We start from the raw sequence: 20,185 nt of genomic DNA on the forward strand, positions 1-20,185 counted from the left end.
ATATTAGTAGTAACGCTATAGTATAGCGGTAACATTCTGACATATTCTTCTGTTTTACTTGTAGCTATTTATTTTTTCTCCTGGAGGATGGTATTCACAGGACGATTCTCCCTGAACCTTCCATCGAGACAAATATAACCGAACATATTGTAAAGCACAACGACATTCAGGATTTCACCCTCACTGTCCAGTCAAAGAGAATAGTATATGCTCGGAGGGTTAGTCCAGACAATTTTCACCTGATATCAGTTTTTTTAGATGGCTCTGATGAGAAAATCTTAAGACAGAATCTTCCATTTAAGGGAATGAAAAGCATTCTTTATTTCAGTGACTCTTTGATGTTCACAGATGGAGACACTGTGTGGTATGAAGAATTTTTAATGAATACTTACTTTTACAATCAGTATTTAGTAACTTGTGAAGTAGCAGATTCATCATCAAAATCATCAGACTATAATAACATGATATTATATGGAGAGTCTACGCAGCCTGTTCCTCTGCCAGGATTTCCAGAACATGTGTTGATGGTTTTTGGAACACATTCAGTTGAAGTTCTTTGGAAGCCACCAATGTTAACAGTTGGAGCCAGTAAGTTATTATGTTATATCAATTTTTGTGGATCATGGAAACAGTATTGCATGGCCCCTTTGGTGGGTCTTTCTTAATTCTCATTGTAGAGGGGTCCTAATGCAAAATGTGCAACAATGCCTCCACAACTAACATGTGCCATTTAAAACAAACACTTGTGTACTCTTATGTGGTCAAGGATCTTTGGATCCTCTCAAGAATAAGGGTCTACTTACCCCCTATACAGTGGGGGAAAAAAGTATTTAGTCAGCCACCAATTGTGCAAGTTCTCCCACTTAAAAAGATGAGAGAGGCCTATAATTGACATCATAGTTAGACCACAACTATGAGAGTCAAAATGAGAAAACAAATCCAGAAATTCACCATGTCTGATTTGACAAAATTTATTTGTCAAAATACGGTGGAAAATAAGTATTTGGTCATTAACAAAAGTTCATCTCAATATTTTGTTATATATCCTTTGTTGGCAATGACAGAGGTCAAACATTTTCTGTAAGTCTTCACAAGGTTGGCACACACTGTTGGTATGTTAGCCCATTCCTCCATGCAGATTTCTCCTAGAGCAGTGATGTTTTGGGCCTGTCGCTGGGCAACATGGAATTTCAAATCCCTCCAAAGGTTTTCTGTGGGGTTGAGATCTGGAGACTGGCTAGGCCACTCCAGGACCTTCATATGCTTCTTCATTGCCCTGGCCGCGTGCTTGGGATCAATATCATGCTGAAAGACACATCCACATTTCATCTTCAATGCCCTTGCTGATGGAAGGAGGTTTGCACTCAAAATCTCACGATACATGGCCCCATTCATTCTTTCATGTACACGGATCAGTCGTCCTGGTCCCTTTGCAGAGAAGCATCCCCAAAGCATGATGTTGCTACCCCCATGCTTCTCAGTAGGTATGGTGTTCTTTGGATGAAATTCAGCATTATGTGTCCTCCAAACACGATGAGTTTTGTTTCTACCAAACAGTTCTACTTTGGTTTCATCAGACCATATGACATTCTCCCAATACTCTTCTGGATAATCCAAATGCTGTCTGGCAAACTTCAGACATGACCTGGCTTAAGCAGAGGGACATGTCTGGCACTGCAGGATCTGAGTCCCTGGCGGTGTGGTGTGTTACTGATGGTAGCCTTTCTTACCGTGGTTTCAACTCTATGCAGGTCATTCACTAGGTCCCCCCATGTGGTTCTGGGATTTTTGCTCACCGTTCTTGTAATCATTTTGACCCCATGGGGTGATTTCTTGTGTGGAACCCCAGATCGATGGAGATCAGTGGTCTTGTATGCCTTCCATTTTCTTATTATTGCTCCCACAGTTGTTTTCATCACACCAAGCTGCTTGCCTATTGCAGATTCAGTCTTCCGAACCTGGTGCAGTGCTACAATTTTGTTTTTGGTGTCCTTCAACAGCTATTTGGTCTTCACCATAGTGAAGTTTGGAGTGTGACTGTTTGAGGTTTTGGACAGGTGTCTGTTATACTGATAGCAAGTTCAAACAGGTGCCATTACGACAGGTAATGAGTGGAGGACAGAGGAGCCTTTTAAAGTATAAGTTACAGGTCTGTGAGAGCCAGAAATCTTGCATGTTTTTAGATGACCAAATACCTATTTTCCACGATAATTTGAAAAATAAATCTTGCCAAATCAGACAAGGTGATTTTCTGGATTTATCTTCTCATTTTGACTCTCATAATTGTGGTCTACCTATGATATCAATTACAGGCCTCTCTCATCTTTTTAAGTGGGAAAACTTGCACAGTTGGTGGCTGACTAAATACTTTTTTCTCACTGTATCTACATCCCTGCCTAACACCTTCAGTTTGATTTTGGCACCTTTGTAGCAGTGTACTTCTGGGATCCTAGATATACAGTCATATGACTATATTGATGATCCTAATATTATGTTAGGCTAATCTAAAAATCTCATAACTAGTGATGGGTGAGCACTAAAATGCTCGGATGCGCATTACTCGCAACAAGCTTTCCGTAATGCACGAGTGCTTGTCTTGAGTAAAGAATATAATGGAAGTGAAAGGGAATCGCAAGCATTTTTCTGGCGGACCTTGCCAGAAGGTCTGGGGGAGGCATGAATACTGCTGAAATTGATGGAAAAAGTGGTCAAACGGAATGGGATCATCATGGGGAAGATGACTGGTCACATCTCAGACTGAACAATATTGTCAGAGTATTATGCCACTGTTATGGACTGACAATAAAACATTCAAAAGCGAAGATAAAATTGATTTTACAGGAAAAAATGTTAGGAAATATTCTTTCCTGTATAATGACTTGTATATTAGGCAAAATATAAAAGAGAGAGACAAAAAACCCTCCTCCACACCTTAGGCTAAGCATTCACTCCATCTGTTAGGAATTTCTGCCGTGGACGAAATCATCCTCCTCTGGTTTCCAGACTTCCATGGTGGTCTGTCCGTATTGGGGGCGGAGCTATTGCACACTTGGATGGTGCTACTACACATGGTTGTTTCTCGTGTGTGGAAGTTGTGAGTGATGTGGGAACATGGGAAGCTGCACTTTCGAGATGTTTTGCGGCCTGGGAGACATGGTACACTGTGTGTCTCGGTTGCCAGGCAACGAGAGACGCTGCCTTGTCTGGTGTAAGCCAATATTTGGAATGTGTGCACATTTCTGTTCAGGTGATCAGGGAGTGGGTCCCTGGACATGACTGGGAGGAATGCATCATTTGGTTTTTATCTTTAGTATTGGGCTGGCTACAGGTATGGACTAGGCCTGGCATTTGAAATCACACAGGCCCATACTGTCCCCGTCCACAAGCACCAGATGGGGATATATTACTAATATTACCCTCAATGGAGGGAAGCAAAATTTATAACAAGACCAATATTTCTAATTATACCTGTGGCCTGCTGGGGTAAGTGACAGAGTCTGCGACTGTGCTCCTTCACAACTCTTAACAGTATGGATGTCTTGAGAACACAGATTCTGCTAACAACATAGCAAACAAGGCAGCTCTCGACCAGACAGGCCCTTCTGGCATTTGCCATAATTGCCCGATGGCCAGTCCGGCTCTGGCTGGCTATTTACAGCCTGCTCCTTTCTAGTGCAGTACTTGTTATTAAGTTCCCTTGCATAATGAATGGTAGGATGAGTTCATGATGGTGAAGTTCAGGTTGCTTCTCAGCATTTTCTTGTGGTATTTTCTGGTTCTTTTTCGTTAGCTTTTGTTTTTGGGTTCCTTTTTGATTTTTGTTTTGGTTTAAAGTTGCTAGCTTAGTACTTACTCTGGTATCCTGACTCTATTATTGTCCAATTTACCAGACACCAGCTGCCCTGCGACAGCAGTTTGGGACGGGCTCTGTAAAGTCCCCCTTTTATCGGTAAAGAATATCCCAGTCCTTAAGGACTTGCCTACCAGTGGTGGCTTTAGCTAACTACATCTGACACGGAGCACTTGCTGGTCCGGTGCGAGTCGCTACCAACTAGATTAACTCGTTCACATAACACCATCTTTAATAAAGCATACACATACATTGCCTGTGCAAACCCTTTTGAATACCTCCAGTACACAGTGTGATATGCATATTCCTTGGCATGGCCGTGTAGTGGGTGTGTCCGTCTCAAAACACTTGACAGCTTCTGCCAGGCAATATGCATGTCGCACACATCACCGCAGTTCCAGGCCATGAAACTGGTGAATTCTTGCAGCGCAGTGTTTGCGCTGGGGGGATTCAAAAGTCTTCAGTCACACAGAGTGCCTGCAGACTTTTCATTTTAGACTTGACAACCCCATTAAGAATGCTCATTCAGGCTAATCTTTCAGTGTAAATAAAGCTTTAGATAATACTCAATATAAAATCAGTGTGGGTCCAACACCTAGTACCCCTAGAATACCTGTTTTCAGCTCCCTCAGTGGTCAAATGTACACAATGTAGAGAGGTGAACCACAGCAGCTACACATATTGGAAGTAATATTCTTTATTCCATTTCATTACTCGATTGATAACCAAAAAAAAATTTCATAAATAAACCCTCCCACCTATTTTTTTTCTACTGTTTGTATACAGTATGTGCATGTACTGTAGTGTGAGTGGATTAATATGCTAACCTACCACCACTTTCTCTGGTGACCAGCGCTGTTCTTCTCTTCTTCTCAGTGACGCCACCCCCTGCAGACTCTCCCGGTCACACTGCGCTCTGTGTGACCTGGATGTGACTTTTCTAGTGTAAGTCTATGCAGTGTCAGAATGAGACTACATAGGCCTTGCAAGATGGCCGTTGGATGGGTCTTTGACGGTAGATATCTGTCGTCGCGGTTATGTAAACTTATATTGTAAAACAGAGTCCCGCCTTCCACATAGAGCATACAGTGCAATTGTCCAAGTCGCAATTGTGATGACATCACTGAGAAGTTAATCCAACCAACACTGCACACCGGAGAGAGCAGTGGTAGGTGAGTATATCAATACACTCACACAACATTACATGCACACATTTAATAAAAATTATAGATGGGAGTGGATGAAACTAAGCCTGATTACATTTTTCCTCCAGAAATTTTAAATATTGTGGTAAAATCATATTGTTTTGTGTTTTAAAGGTCCTACAGCTTGGCAAAAGTGGCTATATAACATTTCCTTATTATCAGAACACGGAATACATCAGATTGTCTCTAATGTTAGTAGAACCCAGATAACAATGACTGGTCTGGACTTATCTACACCTTATGAAGTGACTGTACAGGCATCATCACCAGCTGGCGATAGCAGGTGGACAGAACCTGTGACTGGAACAACTCTGTGTTCAGGTGAATTATTATCATAGTATCCAAATTCTAAACACAGGTAGCAAGGCCACATTCAGAAAAGGTGGACAAAGTCCAATTCTATGTAGGTGTTGAATGGGTTTTTTAGAGTTCCATTCACATGTAACAGATTTTTGCTCATCTACTCTGTGAATCATCACAACTGTATTGCGTTTTTTGCTTTGCCATATTTAGTAATCAACTTTTGTTTCAGCTGAGGAAGACCCTTATATCATAGCAGTGGGCTTAACTGGAATATGGAAGCAACCTCTAGACCAGTTTGGTCCTGGGAAGCTGATCTTGGATAATATCAAACATGTTACAGGTAAAGATTTTTTTTATTTGTTCAATCTAATAAAATTTTAAAACAATATTCAAACAGACATAGTTTAGTGGGAAGTGAATCAGAATAACTTTTCGGCTAATTTTGATCTAGAAGGTGAGGATCAGAAAACTATATCCTCTGCAGTGGTTGCACAATCAATGTAAATTCAGACAATGTTTTTGACTGAAAAGCACAGAGACAACATTAAAAGGTGCATACAGTTTTTACACTTCCATTTAAGATAGCATTGTCAATGACCTTTACACTTATGAGAGAGTTGTCTAAACATTAAAACATTAATCTGATCTTCATCAGTGGATAATGTTGGATATTGCTTGTAAATGCAAACAATTTTGCAATTTACCGCTTATTAAATTATCATCCGTTTTTTAGATACTAATACTTTTTTTTTTTTTACAGCTCATTGCCTTGGAGACCGACCACTGCTGCTAGACAAAACATATGCAGTGTTCAAGCTCTTTTCCATTGAGCCTGTAAGCACTGTTTTACAGCTGGTGATGATCGCTGGAGCGCACTGTCACCTCCTAATCCCGTCTAGCTTTAGCACAATGCTTACAAGCTAGACAGCAGGGCTGGATGGTTTCCTAGCTGAAGAGCTGTAAACTAAAATACTGTTAATATCTCAAAACTAGCTCAAACTTTGAATAAGCAGTAAATTGCAAAAGTATATGTTTTTACAAGCAATATCCGACAAAAACCATCTATAAAAAGAGGGAATAACCCTTTAACTATCTTATAAAAAAACAACAACAAAAAGCAAACAATGTATTATTTACAGGCTGTTAAAAAACCATCCATCGTAGCATTATCACATATACTTTTAATAGTTTTACACTACTTGGTGTTCATGTAGGGTGCACAGGGTGAGGGGCTGCTGTGTTCCCAGACACTGGCACCCCACAAGTGAATAGTGTCCCATCTGTTGTGTGCTCGGTGTGAATTGGATGACACTCACATTTTGTCCAGAGGACCCCGCTAGCTCCACGATTCCAGATCCAGATGGAGAAGACACTTTGTCCTTTTAAAACTGTTCAATTATGCTCAGCAGATTAAGTTCATTTTTAGTCACGGATACAGCACAATACGTTAAGGTGGTAACAGTTCTTTGCACCTGCGCTATCCCTCTCTTTGTTGAAACCTTTTGCCTGTGGGATGTGTCTCCTGGCTCCACAGCTTCCTAGAATTCTGAACCATTTCCATTTGTAAATCCCTGCCCAGCTCTTCCTTAGGGGAAGAAAGCAAGGCAAGCTCCTCCATACCTAGTTCAGGCCATTATCCTCAGACATTACAAGATGAACCATCAAGATTTGCTGCTGCCGTTCTCATGCTGCTCCCACAGTTTGTATCTCACGTGCTCTTCAGCCTTCTAGCCCTGAACTTCAGCTCCAAACTCTCTTATCTGATTCGATTACCACTGTCTACAACTCTATCTACAACCAGGAAATGCTTCCCTTTATATTTATCCATGCCACTCCCAAACTGGGTCCATTCCTATCTGAATTAACTATTAATTTTCTATACTTATCCATTTCCTGATCCTATTGGGCCCTCCACTGCACTTTCCCATGCCTAACTATACCTTATCACTTTGTCTTATCCCTACACTCAGGTCCTAACCTCCTAACTTTACACTGTTCCTATCTTATTGCAATACTACATTTCACAGTATATACGGTAGTTAAAACACATTTATGTCATTGGTAGCAAAATACACATGAGTCATCCACATGTAAACTAGCTATAAAATCGTACATAATATGTAATTTACATGTCATGCTGATGCTATGCAGGTAGATGCAGCTCCACTAGATGGCAGTAGAGTGGAGGGAGGACTGCACACAGCAGGAGCAGACCTGCAGCGCAGAAGCGAGGCCACCACCAGGTGGCAGCGGAATAGTAAAACAATCGGGGTCGATATTAGTCTCTAGCGCAGTACCAAAGGAATAAACCAGCACAGAGTCAGAAACAAGCCAAATGGATCAATACCGTTCAGGAGCAGATATGCCAAAGACAAGAGACAAAGTAGCAGGTCAGAGTCTAAGCCAAGTCAAGTACCAGGGGATCGAAACACAAAAGGGGAACACAGAGTCAGGCCAGGAAGAGGGGAATAAACAGACATGGGTGCAGTCAACAAAAGCAGCAGAACGAAGCAGGGTACGCAGAATCAGCTACACACGCCTTAGGCAGAAACTATAGTTGACACCGCCTGCAGGATGCAGTGGAGAGAAATAGCCGATCTGACGCCAGAACGAGACAGAGAAAAGTTAAACCTTGACATGATCAGACCGGGAAAGAGAGACAGGATACAAAACCTAGCCTGGATCATGACATTACATAATTACATATAAACCACTCACTTAGGTTGGTTTCACACTTGCGTTGAGGAGCGCTGCGGATGGCAGCCTACTTCCTTCTTTCTTCCTATGTGAAGCACTGCCTATGCTCCGCCCACAGCCGCACCTCTTCCGTTCAGCTCCGCCTACATCTGCATGCATCCTGCATACCTATCTTTAACATTGGGTACACAGGGACATGCAGATGTATGCTGACTCATCTGCATGCGCCGTTTTGACGCTGCACCAAACTGCGCCAAATGCAACATGTTGCATTTTGTTGAGGTTGGCGGACGAGTCAAAACGACGCATGCGGATGCATCAGCATACATTCACATGTCCATGTGTACCCAATGTTAAAGATAGGTATGCAGGGAAATGCAGGATGCATGCGGCAGTAGGCGGAGCATCGGTGGAGCTTCACGGAGGAAGAAAGGAGGAGGAAAGGAGGAAGTAGGCTGCCATCCATAGCGCTCCTCAATGAAAGTGTGAAACCAGCCTTTGTGCTCATAACTTTTAATGCACTTAAAGTACACGAAAAGTGTACCTGATTTAGTAGAAGAGCATGTTTGTTCCAGACATACTTTTACATTCAATGTGTCTTGCAGTTTGCACATTCTTCTGATTATCTGCTTCCCCAGACACCTAATATTTTATTTTATTTATTTATTTTGGAAAGCACACAGCTGGTGATGTCACTAAAGCATATGGCATTGGGCAGTTAGTGGATAGCCTGGATCAGCCTGACCGGTCGGCATACCGCGATCTTGGAGCTTTTTTACTAATACAGATAGCATGGTGTAAACTTCAGCTATAATTCTAATTTCTAATTTTTAATCTTCAACACACTCTCTCACATGGGATTGCTCCATGTATAGACTGAAGCAGAATTTTTATGAATTTGCATCTCAGTTTTAGTGGGATAAGAATTACGGCAACTCATTAAACCTCCCTCCATCTGTGCGACTGCAGACTTTTGAATCCCCACAGCACACGTGTGAGGGGAGCCAGGGCCGTAGTCGTGGCTGACATATATTGCTCAATCACGCCCTGGTCTCCTGACACATGCATACAATGTCCCCTTTGCAGCATACCTTCTTTTACGCCTTCGGTGCCATCTGATCTGTTGTGGGATCACTCTTATGGACTTCATACAAGGAGAGACAGAGTCTAGTTTCAACTTGTAACAGGCAACTTTACTCGAATCCTTTCGCAGTATGTCCAGCTCAGTTACAGCAACTTCACAAGGAACATCACTGTACACATCCTTGGCTAATCCTGTGCTTTTGCCTACTTCTTCTAGAATGCTCCCGGGTCATACCGTTTTGTCTGGTACTGCAGCGTTCCTTCTGTCCAGCTAAACTACTTTCAGGAGTTCCCCTGTCCATTTCGCCACAGAAAAAAGGGTATCTACCCACGTAGTAAGCTGCCACATCTTGGTTCTGCCCTGCATTCCACTGTTGCTGTGTCCTTCAGTTCCCCAGCTGTGGACGACTGGGCTCCTAGCTTCAAACGTTATTGGGTCCACTGCATTGTCCCTGGCTCTAAAGCCCTTCAGGACAGTCTGGGCTCCCTGGCCCTACTAACTATCTTCAGGAAATACTTCCATCTTACCCACAGTAGGCCCCGCCTATGTTAACTATTTGTTATACTAAACTCCTATTCCTATCCTACTATGCCCCCTCTAGTGGCTAACCCTATAACTGCACTTTCCCGATCTACACAATATATATATATATATATACATATATATAGCAGCATCAGGTACAGTACATAATATATACAATGATACGAACAAGGTAATATTAACATGAGGAAAGAGAGTGCAGCATCCCGTGGTCTCAGTACACCCCTTACACACGCACTGTGAACTGCGGGGATACACCTTTCCCTGCCCGGGAATGGCGATCAGGTATGCAATATGCATCCTCCAGGGCAGAACCCATCTAGTGGGTGTGGCCTCGCTCAATATAAGTGTATGGAGCGAGGCTGTGCCCCGTATAGTAGGCGCAGCCGTCTTGTGAGCATAGTCACACACACTAGATGGATTCTGTCTGGGAGTATGCATATTGCATACCTGACGACTGTTCCTGGGGCAGAGAACAGCAAATCCTTGCAATGTACATAGTGTGTATGCTGGGGGAATCCACAAGTCTGCAGTCGCACATTGTGACTGCAGACAACCCCTTTATCCCCTTTCTGCCATATGACGTACTATCCCATCCATGTGCCCTGGGACTTAATTCCCAGGGACGGGATAGTACGTCATAGCGATCAGCGGCGCTCACCTCACGGCCGGGTGTCAGCTGATTATCACAGCTGACACCCGGCACTATGTGTCAGGGGCGGTCACGGACCGCCCCCGACACGTTAACCTCTGGCACACTGCGATCAAACACGATTACAGTGTACCGGGGGTTTAGAGAAGCATCAGCAGGGACGGGGCTCCCTCCATGCTTCCCTGAGCCCCCCAGAGCAGCGCGATGTGCAGCGCTGCTCTGGGGGCCTCCTTCCCTGCAGGTCCCCAGATCCAAAATGGTTGCGGGGACCTTCGGGGCCTGCAGGAAGCCGGCTTCCTCATGCCTGCAAAGCGCAGGCACGAGGAAGCCTTCTGCACTGCCTGTGATGTGACAGATCAGCAATCTGTCACATGACAGTGATGTCCCCCCTGGGACAACATAATAAAGTTAAAAAAAAGTGTAAAAATAATTTATAAAAAATCGCTAAATAAATAAATTAAAAAAATATTCCATAATAAATTCATTTCTTGGAAACAAAAAAAAAATAAATAAAAGTACACATATTTGGTATCGCCGCGTCCGTAACGACCCGCCCTATAAAACTGTCCCATTAGTTAACCCCCTTAGCGAACCCCTTAAAAATAAAAATAAAAAACAATGCAAAAAATAATGCTTTATTATCATACCGCCGAACAAAAAGTGCAATAATGCGCGATCAAAAAGACGGATATAAATAACCGTGGTACCGCTGAAAACATCATCTTGTCCCGCAAAAAATGAGCTATGATACAGTGTCATCAGCGAAAAAATAAAATAGTTATAGCTCGCAGAATAAAGCGATGCAAAAATAATTATTTTTTATATAAAATTGTTTCCATTGCATAAAAGCGCCAAAACATAAAAAACGACATAAATGAGGTATCGCTGTAATCCTACTGACCTGAATAATAAAATCGCCTTATCAATTTTACCACATGCTGAACGGTGTAAACGCACCCCCCTAAAGAAATTCTTGAAATGCTGGTTTTTGTTCATTCTGCGTCCAAAAAATCGGAATAAAAAGCGATCAAAAAATGTCACGTGCTCAAAAATGGTACCAATAAAAATGACAACTTGTCCCGCAAAAATAAGTCCTCACATGACTCGTTGGGTCAAAATACGGAAAAATTATAGCTCTCAAAATGTGGTGATACAAAAAATATTTTTACAATAAAAGGCGTCTTTTAGTGTATGACAGCTGCCAACCCATTAGGGTTAGTGCTAGGGTTAGGGCTAGGGTTAGAGCTAGGGTTAGGGTTAGGGCTGAGATTAGGGTTAGGGGTGTGTTGGGGTTAGGGTTGGAGTTAGAATTGGGAAGTTTCCACTGTTTGAGCACATCAGGTGCTCTCCAAACGCAACATGGCGTCTGATCTCAATTCCAGCCAATTCTGCGTTGAAAAATTCAAATGGTGCTCCTTCCCTTCCAAGCTCTGCCATGTGCCCAAACATTGTTTTACCTCCTCATATGGGGTATCAGCCTACTCAGGACAAATTGCAAAACAACTTTTGGGGTCCAATTTCTCCTGTTACCCTTAGGAAAATAAAAAATTGGGGGCAAAAATATCATTTTTGTGGAAAAAAATATGATTTTTTTATTTCCACGCCCGGGCGTTATAAACTTCTGTGAAGCACTGGGGGGTTCAAAGTGCTCACCACACATCTAGATAAGTTCTGTGGGGGGGTCTAGTTTCCAAAATGGGGTCACTTGTGGGGGTTTCCACTGTTTAGATACATCAGGGGCTCTCCAAAGGCAACATGACACTCGCAGACCATTCCATCAAAGTCTGCATTTCAAAACGTCACTTCTTCTCTTCCGAGCCCCGTCGTGTGCCCATACAGTAGTTTTCTCCCACATATGGGGTATCAGCGTACTCAGGACAAATGGCAAAACAACTTTTGTGGTCCAATTTCTCCTGTTATGCTTAGGAAAATAAAAAATTGGGGACTAAAGATCATTTTTGAGGAAAAAAATATAATTATTTTATTTTCACGCCCGGGGCGTTATAAACTTCTGTGAAGCCCTTGGGGGGTTCAAAGCGCTCACCACACATCTAGATAAGTTCCTTGGGGGGGTCTAGTTTCCAAAATGATGTCATTTGTGGGGGGTTTCCACTGTTTAGGCACATCAGGGGCTCTCCAAATGCGGCATGGCGTCCAATCCCAATTCCAGCCAAAAAAGTCAAAAGGCGCTGCTTCCCTTCCGAGCTCTGCCATGCGCCCAATTAGTGGTTTACCCCCACATATGGGGTATCAGCGTACTCAGGACAAATTGCACAATAACTTTTGGGGTCCTGTTGCCCTTGTAAAAATAAAAATTGAGGGTGAAAAGATAATTTTTGTGGAAAAAATGATTTTTTAATTGTATGGCTGTACGTTTTAAACTTCTGTGAAGCCCTTGGGGTTCAAAGTTCTCACCACACATCTAGATAAGTTCCTTGAGGGGGGTCCAGTTTCCAAAATGGTGTCATTTGTGGGGGGTTTCCACTGTTTTGGTACATGAGGGGCTTGACAAACGCGACATGGTGTCCGATCTGAATTTCAGCCAAAAAGTCAAATGGCGCTGCTTCCCTTCCGAGCTCTGTCATGCGCCCAAATAGTGGTTTACCCCCACATATGGGGTATCAGTGTACTCAGGACAAATTGCACAATAACCTTTAGGGTCCTGTTACCCTTGGGAAAATAAAAATTGGGGGTGAAAAGATCATTTTTTGTGGAAAAAATATGATTTTTTAATTGTACGGCTGTACGTTATAAACTTCTGTGAAGCCCTTGTGAGTTCAAAGTTCTCACCACATATCTGGATAAGTTCCTTGGGGGGTCTAGTTTCCAAAATGGGGTTACTTGTGGGGGGTTTCCACTGTTTAGGTACATCAGGGGCTCTCCAAACGTAACATGGCATCCGATCTAAATTCCAGCCAATTTTGCGTTGAAAAAGTCAAACGGCGCTCCTTCCCTTCTGAACTCTGCCATGCGCCGAAACAGTGGTTCCCCCCCACATATCAGGTATCAGCGTACTCAGGAGAAATTGCACAATAACTTTTGCAGTCCAATTTCCTCTGTTACCCTTGGTAAAATAAAAAAAATTGGACCTGAAGTAATTTTTTTGTGAAAAAAAGTTAAATGTTCATTTTTTTAAACATTCAAAAAATTCCTATGAAGCACCTGAAGGGTTAATAAACTTCTTAAATATGGTTTTGAGCACCTTGAGGGGTGCAGTTTTTAGAATGGTGTCACTTTTTGGTATTTTCTGTCACATAGACCCCTCAAAGTGACTTCAAATGTGATGTGGTCCGTAAAAATAAAATGGTGTTGCAAAAATGAGAAATCGCTGGTCAACTTTTAACCCTTATAACTTCCTTAAAAAATATGTGAAATGTTATTTATTAAGTTTTTTGGGTGCAATATCTCTGTGATTTAAGGGCCTAAAAATTCAAATTTGGAAAATGGCGAAATTTTCAAAATTTTCGCCAAATTTCTGTTTTTTTCACAAGTAAACACAAGTTATTTGAACGAAATTTTACCACTATCATGAAGTACAATATGTCTCGAGAAAACAGTGTTAGAATCACTGGGATCCATGGAAGCGTTTCAGAGTTATTACCTCATAAAGGGACAGCGGTCAGAATTGTAAAAATTGGCCCGGTTATGAACGTGCAAACCACCCTTGGGGGTTAAGGGGTTAAACATAATAGTAGCCGCATGTAGTATGGGCTCCATGTCTTTTGGGGGCTTCGCATAATGGTTAAAAAATAAAATTGATTTCATACTTAAAGAAATTTGCAATCAGTGTGTCGGCCCAGACAGCTGACATTGGAGGCCAGGTGGAGCAACTGAGCCCCAATGTGAACATTATAGCAAGATGCAGTGAAATAATGTTGGCAGGTTTATTCAAAAATTCATGAGCATTAGAGGAGCGGTATCTATGTGATCGAGCATGGCCAGATTTGAGTGGGAGTGGGGAAGAGGTAAGTGGCTGCAAGTTCTCGCCAACTCTAGATTATCATACAACATTCACGAGTAGAAGCTTTCGGACGACAGGGACGAGCATAAACAGGCCTATGCCCGGGGATGATATTAGTAATTTCCTTTAGTGGTTTACAATAAATTTTGATTAACATAATTTTTGTTTTGTTTAATAAAATGTACGGTAATTGGTGTATCACAATTTTTTTTAAAAAATGTATTAGGAAATTTAGGAAATAATTCCTGGAGGGACCCACAGATTTCAACAGCTTAGGGGCTTTTACAGGATTTATTCCATTACTGGTCAAATGGTAACCACTTATATTTAAAGGACCTGTATTTGTTGTTGTGTTTTTCTTAATGTTCTTTAGTATTTTAAATCTAAATAATAGTTTAGTATAATACGTATGGAAGGCTCTTTGATACATACCGCCAACCATAGTTGCTTCTTCTGTAATTCAGTTTAGGAAGGAATTCTGTATCATCTGGAGCTTTAGGTTTATGGTTCTGTGATATTCTGATTGCAGATCTAGATTGGTACAATGGCACCATCTACTGGAGCAATGAAACAGGTCATGTGCATCTTTGGAAGAGAAGTGACACAATTGACGATTCAGCCCTGTATGTACCTGAGATAAGACGAGCTGGTCCTCTTGCATATGATTGGGTTGGACAATTCATCTACTGGGCTGACAAGATGAACCCTAAGGTATGAGATAAGATGTCATGTTTTGAAGGGAATCTGAATATGTTATTTTTACTAAACTTTCAGTAACATTTGCACACATATACAAGTCTCATATAGATGTACAGTGAATCTGGAAATTTTGCTTAGAATGCTTTGAAGTGGTTGTATAATGAGGAGCATATAAAAATAGGAGTAATCTTCATGTGATAAGCCCAGGGCCGGCCCGAACGTATAGGCGAACTAGGCGGCTGCCTAGGGCGCTGACCCAAAGGGGGCGCCAGAGAAAAAATAGAAAAAATTATAAAAAATCTTTTCAAAAGGCAAAAAGTTTTAGGGATGGAAAGAAAAGTGTACATAAATTTTTTTACCATAAATTTAAAAGAAAAACCATTGAGCTTCAATTTACGCACGGAAAGGAGGCACTAAACTACGGACGTGAGTCGTTTGCATCGTTTGCTGACAGGTGTTTGATCCCGCGCGTTTATTTTGCTCCTAAGTTTTCAAATGTTGGCAAAGCAAAGCAGGCAACCAAAAATGCACACTTAGCACACACTACACTAAGGGGGCGCCCGAGAGAAAAAAATACGTAAGTTTTCATCTACTGTAAAGAAGAGTAGGGGCGCAACAAAATAGTTTCGCCTAGGGTGCCGTAATCTCTCGGGCCGGCCCTGGATAAGCCTTTGAGGACAATGTCCATTTCAGGGTAAAATATATACAACCACAATGTAATGGCACTCTGCTTTTAAGGCTAGGCTCATATGACCGATTTTCTCTCATCCGAGAAAATGATTCTGATTATGCTAATCATCTGCTCAGACAGTCATCCGATTTTCACGGATGTGGAGAATTAAAGTAGAAAAAATCTTCTCCTTTCAGTCTTTCTAGGAAAATTGGATGTTATCTGAGTGCGGTCCAATGTTTTCCATGGACCCATAGAAATGAATGGGTGACTGCCATCCAATTCAGAGGCAAATTTAGCAATTTTACTCCTCTGACCACTTGGTCAGAGGAAAAAACAAATCGGACATGTGCACAACCTCATCAAATAACATGAGGATGAGTGATATTCATCAAAATGACTCATTCGATTTTTACAGTCGTGTGCACGAGCCCCCAAAAATACATAGACGCCACTATCGCTGCACAGGTAAAAAAATGTGGGGCATTTAGTTAGCATTTTTTTTTACCTCTAGTTAAAACCTACTTTGGAAAGATGGGTGGTCAGTGGTTCATGTTCATGGTAGTGCTGTAATGAATCTTTTATTTTTGCATTCTATTGGTCACGTCTTTACAGTAACTTTTTAAGCACTGATTTTTGAAATACTAAATCTGTATGTTTATTATTTTGAAGATTATTATAGTTTTGTGATTTTTTTTAACATCTTTACTTGAAAGTCAGTAAATTTTCATACTTACTGGACTATACTATAACTATTATGTATTTATTTTGTACTGTTTTATTATATTTTTTTATTTATTATTATTTATTATATAGCTCTACGGCCTGACATTACATTACCACTAGAGTTGAGCGATACCGTCCGATACTTCAAAGTATCGGATCGGAATGGATCGGCCGATCTTAAAAAAAAGTATCGGTATCGCCGATTCCGATACCGGAAGTCCCATTCAAGTCTATGGGACTTCCAGTATCGGAATAAGAAAAATCCTGTTTTTCCCTTGTACAGCCTCTCTGGGGTCTGTACGGGCCTTTCGGGGGGCTGTGCCGGCCTGCCAGGGGGTCTGTGCAGGCTCCGGTGGTCTGTGCCGGCCTGCCGTGGGGCTGTGCCGGCCTGCCAGGGGGGCTGTGCAGGCTCCGGTGGGCTGTGCCGGCCCGCCGGGGGGCTGTGCCGGCCTGCTGGGGGGCTGTGCAGGCTCCGGGGGGCTGTGCCGGCCTGCCGGGGGGCTGTGCAGGCTTCGGGGGTCTGTGCAGGCATCGTCCGATGGGACTACAAGTCCCATCGGGCGATGCCTGCTACCATGACAGTGATTGACACATTAGCCAATGATGGGACAGTAGTAGTCCCATCATCCGGCTAATGTGTTGAATGTAAAAAAAAAAAAAAAAAAAAATTACATGCTACATACATACAACATGCATACTACATACATGCTACATTCATACTACATACTACATACATGCTACATTCATACTACATATATACTACATGCAACATACATACTACATACATACTACATGCAACATACATACTACATATATACTACATGCATGCAACATGCATACTACATATATACTACATGCTACATACATACTACATATATACTACATGCATGCTACATACATACTACATGCTACATACATACTACATATATACTACATACATACTACATACATACTACATGCATGCTACATACTACATGCATGCTACATACATACTACATGCTACATACATACTACATATATACTACATGCATGCTACATACATACTACATGCTACATACATACTACATATATACTACATGCATGCTACATACATACTGCATGCTACATGCATGCTACATACATACTACATACATACTACATGCTACATACATGCTACATATATACTACATGCATGCTACATACATACTGCATGCTACATGCATGCTACATACATACTACATACATACTACATGCTACATACATACCACATATATACTACATACATACTACATACAATACATTCATACAATACATACATAGACATACAGTACATATAACATAGAGTAACATACTTACCAATACTTGTCACATTGTTCCCCGAAGCCATTGTCTTTTACGGAATAAATATTAACATAACAAACCACAAAAATACTCACCCACGATCCGAAGCAGTCCACGAGTGTGTCCCACGACGATCTTGGGTAGAGAACTGCAGCATCAGCTGTTGCTGCCGTTCTCTACGGGCTGCAGGAATCCAATGACGGAAGGTAGGTATCCTTCCGCACTGTATTCCTCCGCCACTTAAAAAAAAAAAAGTCCCTAGTCTCACTTTATGCCATTGCTGTGTGGGAAATTCCCACGCAGCAATGGCATAAAGTGAGACTAGGGACTTTTTTTTTTTTTAAGTGGCGGAGGAATACAGTGCGGAAGGATACCTACCTTCCGTCATTGGATTCCTGCAGCCCGTAGAGAACGGCAGCAACAGCTGATGCTGCAGTTCTCTACCCAAGATCGTCGTGGGACACACTCGTGGACTGCTTCGGATCGTGGGTGAGTATTTTTGTGGTTTGTTATGTTAATATTTATTCCGTAAAAGACAATGGCTTCGGGGAACAATGTGACAAGTATTGGTAAGTATGTTACTCTATGTTATATGTACTGTATGTCTATGTATGTATTGTATGAATGTATTGTATGTAGTATTGACGTGCAAGACTCGTGCGAGTTTCTCGCAAGTCTGACCCCGGCCTTAGGCTTTTCTCTGTGAGTGTAATGTCACTAGGGCATTAGTCACTCTCCAGTTGGGCCTTTGCCTGTGAGTCCACTATCTTATACATGTATGTGGAAATCTCACTTAGAAATAAATGGGAACTACGGAAACAGCATAGCGATCTACAATATTTATGCAACTCTGGAGTAATGCCAACATTGTAGCTGGAATTACTACACTGCTGTCGTAACTCCCATTACCTTTTCATGACATTTGACATATATATACATCATATGTCATGTCTCTTTCTTTGATACGGGTTCCGGTGCTGAGCCCGCATCTTTTCCAGCACATGACAGTTGATCCACTGGCTGCTGTTAAAATATTAAATGCCGCTGTCAATCTCTGACAGCGGCATTTAAACTGATCGAATCGTAAGCGCATCACTTGCACGGCCCAACGGCGCCCCTGTCACATGATTGCGGGGCACCATGGGTTGGCATGACAACCCGGGGTCAGCAGGAGACCACCGTTGTTGTCATTGCTGATCTGCTTTAAGTAGCTTTCCGTAGCCAGAGCTCATAGCAGATGATCACTTCTGCTACACATAACAACACTGTAGCCTTGCAATGTCTAGGAGAAACGATCAGAAGATCTTATCTTCAAGTCTCCTAAGGAGACTATTGAAGCATGTAAAAAGGGTAAAAAAAGTTTTTAAAAATCTTAAAACAATAAAAAGTTCAAATCTCCCCCCTTTTGTCCCATTCAAAATAAAACAAGTTTTAAAAAAATGCATATATTTGTTATCCCTGCTTTCAGAAACACCCGCTCTGGGGGCGGAGCCGGATGTTGATGGAGTAGGACGTGTGGCAGAGAACTCCCCGCAGCGACAGCTACAAAAACGGCCGTAACAGTTCACAGACTCACCGGTGGCGTCCAAGATATGGTTAAAAAGCACCAGCAGAAGCCGCCGGACCGATCGATACCCTCCTCACAGCACACCCCTCAGCTGGGACCTCTGGACGCGTTCCTTCATTCCTCCACAGAGAGGGCGCGCTCGGGTAACATGGCGGCGGCGAGGCGGGAAGCGCAGGGAGGCGACGCTGCGCCGCTGCAGCTGGAGGGTTACCGGGCCCAGCAAAGCCCCATTTCTCCACATAAGGGGCAGAAAACGCCGAACGGAGGGGGGGAGGGGGGGGGGCATTGTGGGGGAATGCGGCTCCCGGTGCCATGCAGTGGAGCAGAGGGGGGGGCCGAACACATGGAGGGAGAAAGCATGGAAACTTTGGCAGGCACGCAGGCATTACAGCAACCAGTACAGCAGGGGGCTATGCAGTCCCCAGTGCCCCAAAATACTGCAGCCAGGGGAAGACACTGTGACCCCTCACAAACACAGGGACCTGCAGAAGATTTCTGTCTGTCTGCCACCCCCTCTGTGTCCAGATATGCACACCCGGTCGCCTTTCTCTCCGGCACCCCAGATACCCCTCTCCTACCAGATGAAGACTCACAGAGTATATCCCTGAGGGACTGGAGGCTATATATGGCACACTTGTCCACAAAAGAAGACTTACAATCCATGGTACAGGAAATCAAAGATGTCTGCAGAGCAGAAATCTCGGCTGTCAGAAAGGGCATCCAACATATGGCCCACAGAGTGGAAGCTCTGGAGAATGACCATGATGAGACAAGGAAATATGTGGCTAACCTGCAAGCTACCATGAAAGAACAACATGACACCCTCCGTGAGTACCAGCGCCATCTTGAGGATTTAGACAACAGGGGACGGCGTCATAATATAAGAGTCAGAGGCCTGCCTGAACATGACG

General features: G+C 42.6%; 1 protein-coding gene across 2 annotated transcripts in view; it reads left to right on the forward strand.

Annotated features, from left to right (window-relative positions):
• ROS1 (ROS proto-oncogene 1, receptor tyrosine kinase) overlaps positions 1 to 20,185 on the forward strand; it is a 493,170-nt gene that overhangs the window by 143,795 nt on the left and 329,190 nt on the right. For both annotated transcript variants that reach the window (XM_073575944.1, XM_073575945.1), the window contains exons 10-13: positions 65 to 588; positions 5,170 to 5,376; positions 5,588 to 5,698; positions 14,822 to 15,003. In XM_073575944.1, the coding sequence (XP_073432045.1) occupies positions 65 to 588; positions 5,170 to 5,376; positions 5,588 to 5,698; positions 14,822 to 15,003 (1,024 nt within the window). The remainder of the gene's footprint in view (positions 1 to 64; positions 589 to 5,169; positions 5,377 to 5,587; positions 5,699 to 14,821; positions 15,004 to 20,185) is intronic.

This window comes from Dendrobates tinctorius, unplaced genomic scaffold (genome assembly GCF_039654945.1).
Source record: "Dendrobates tinctorius isolate UK_male_01 unplaced genomic scaffold, ASM3965494v1 ptg000046l, whole genome shotgun sequence".
NCBI lineage: Eukaryota > Metazoa > Chordata > Amphibia > Anura > Dendrobatidae > Dendrobates > Dendrobates tinctorius.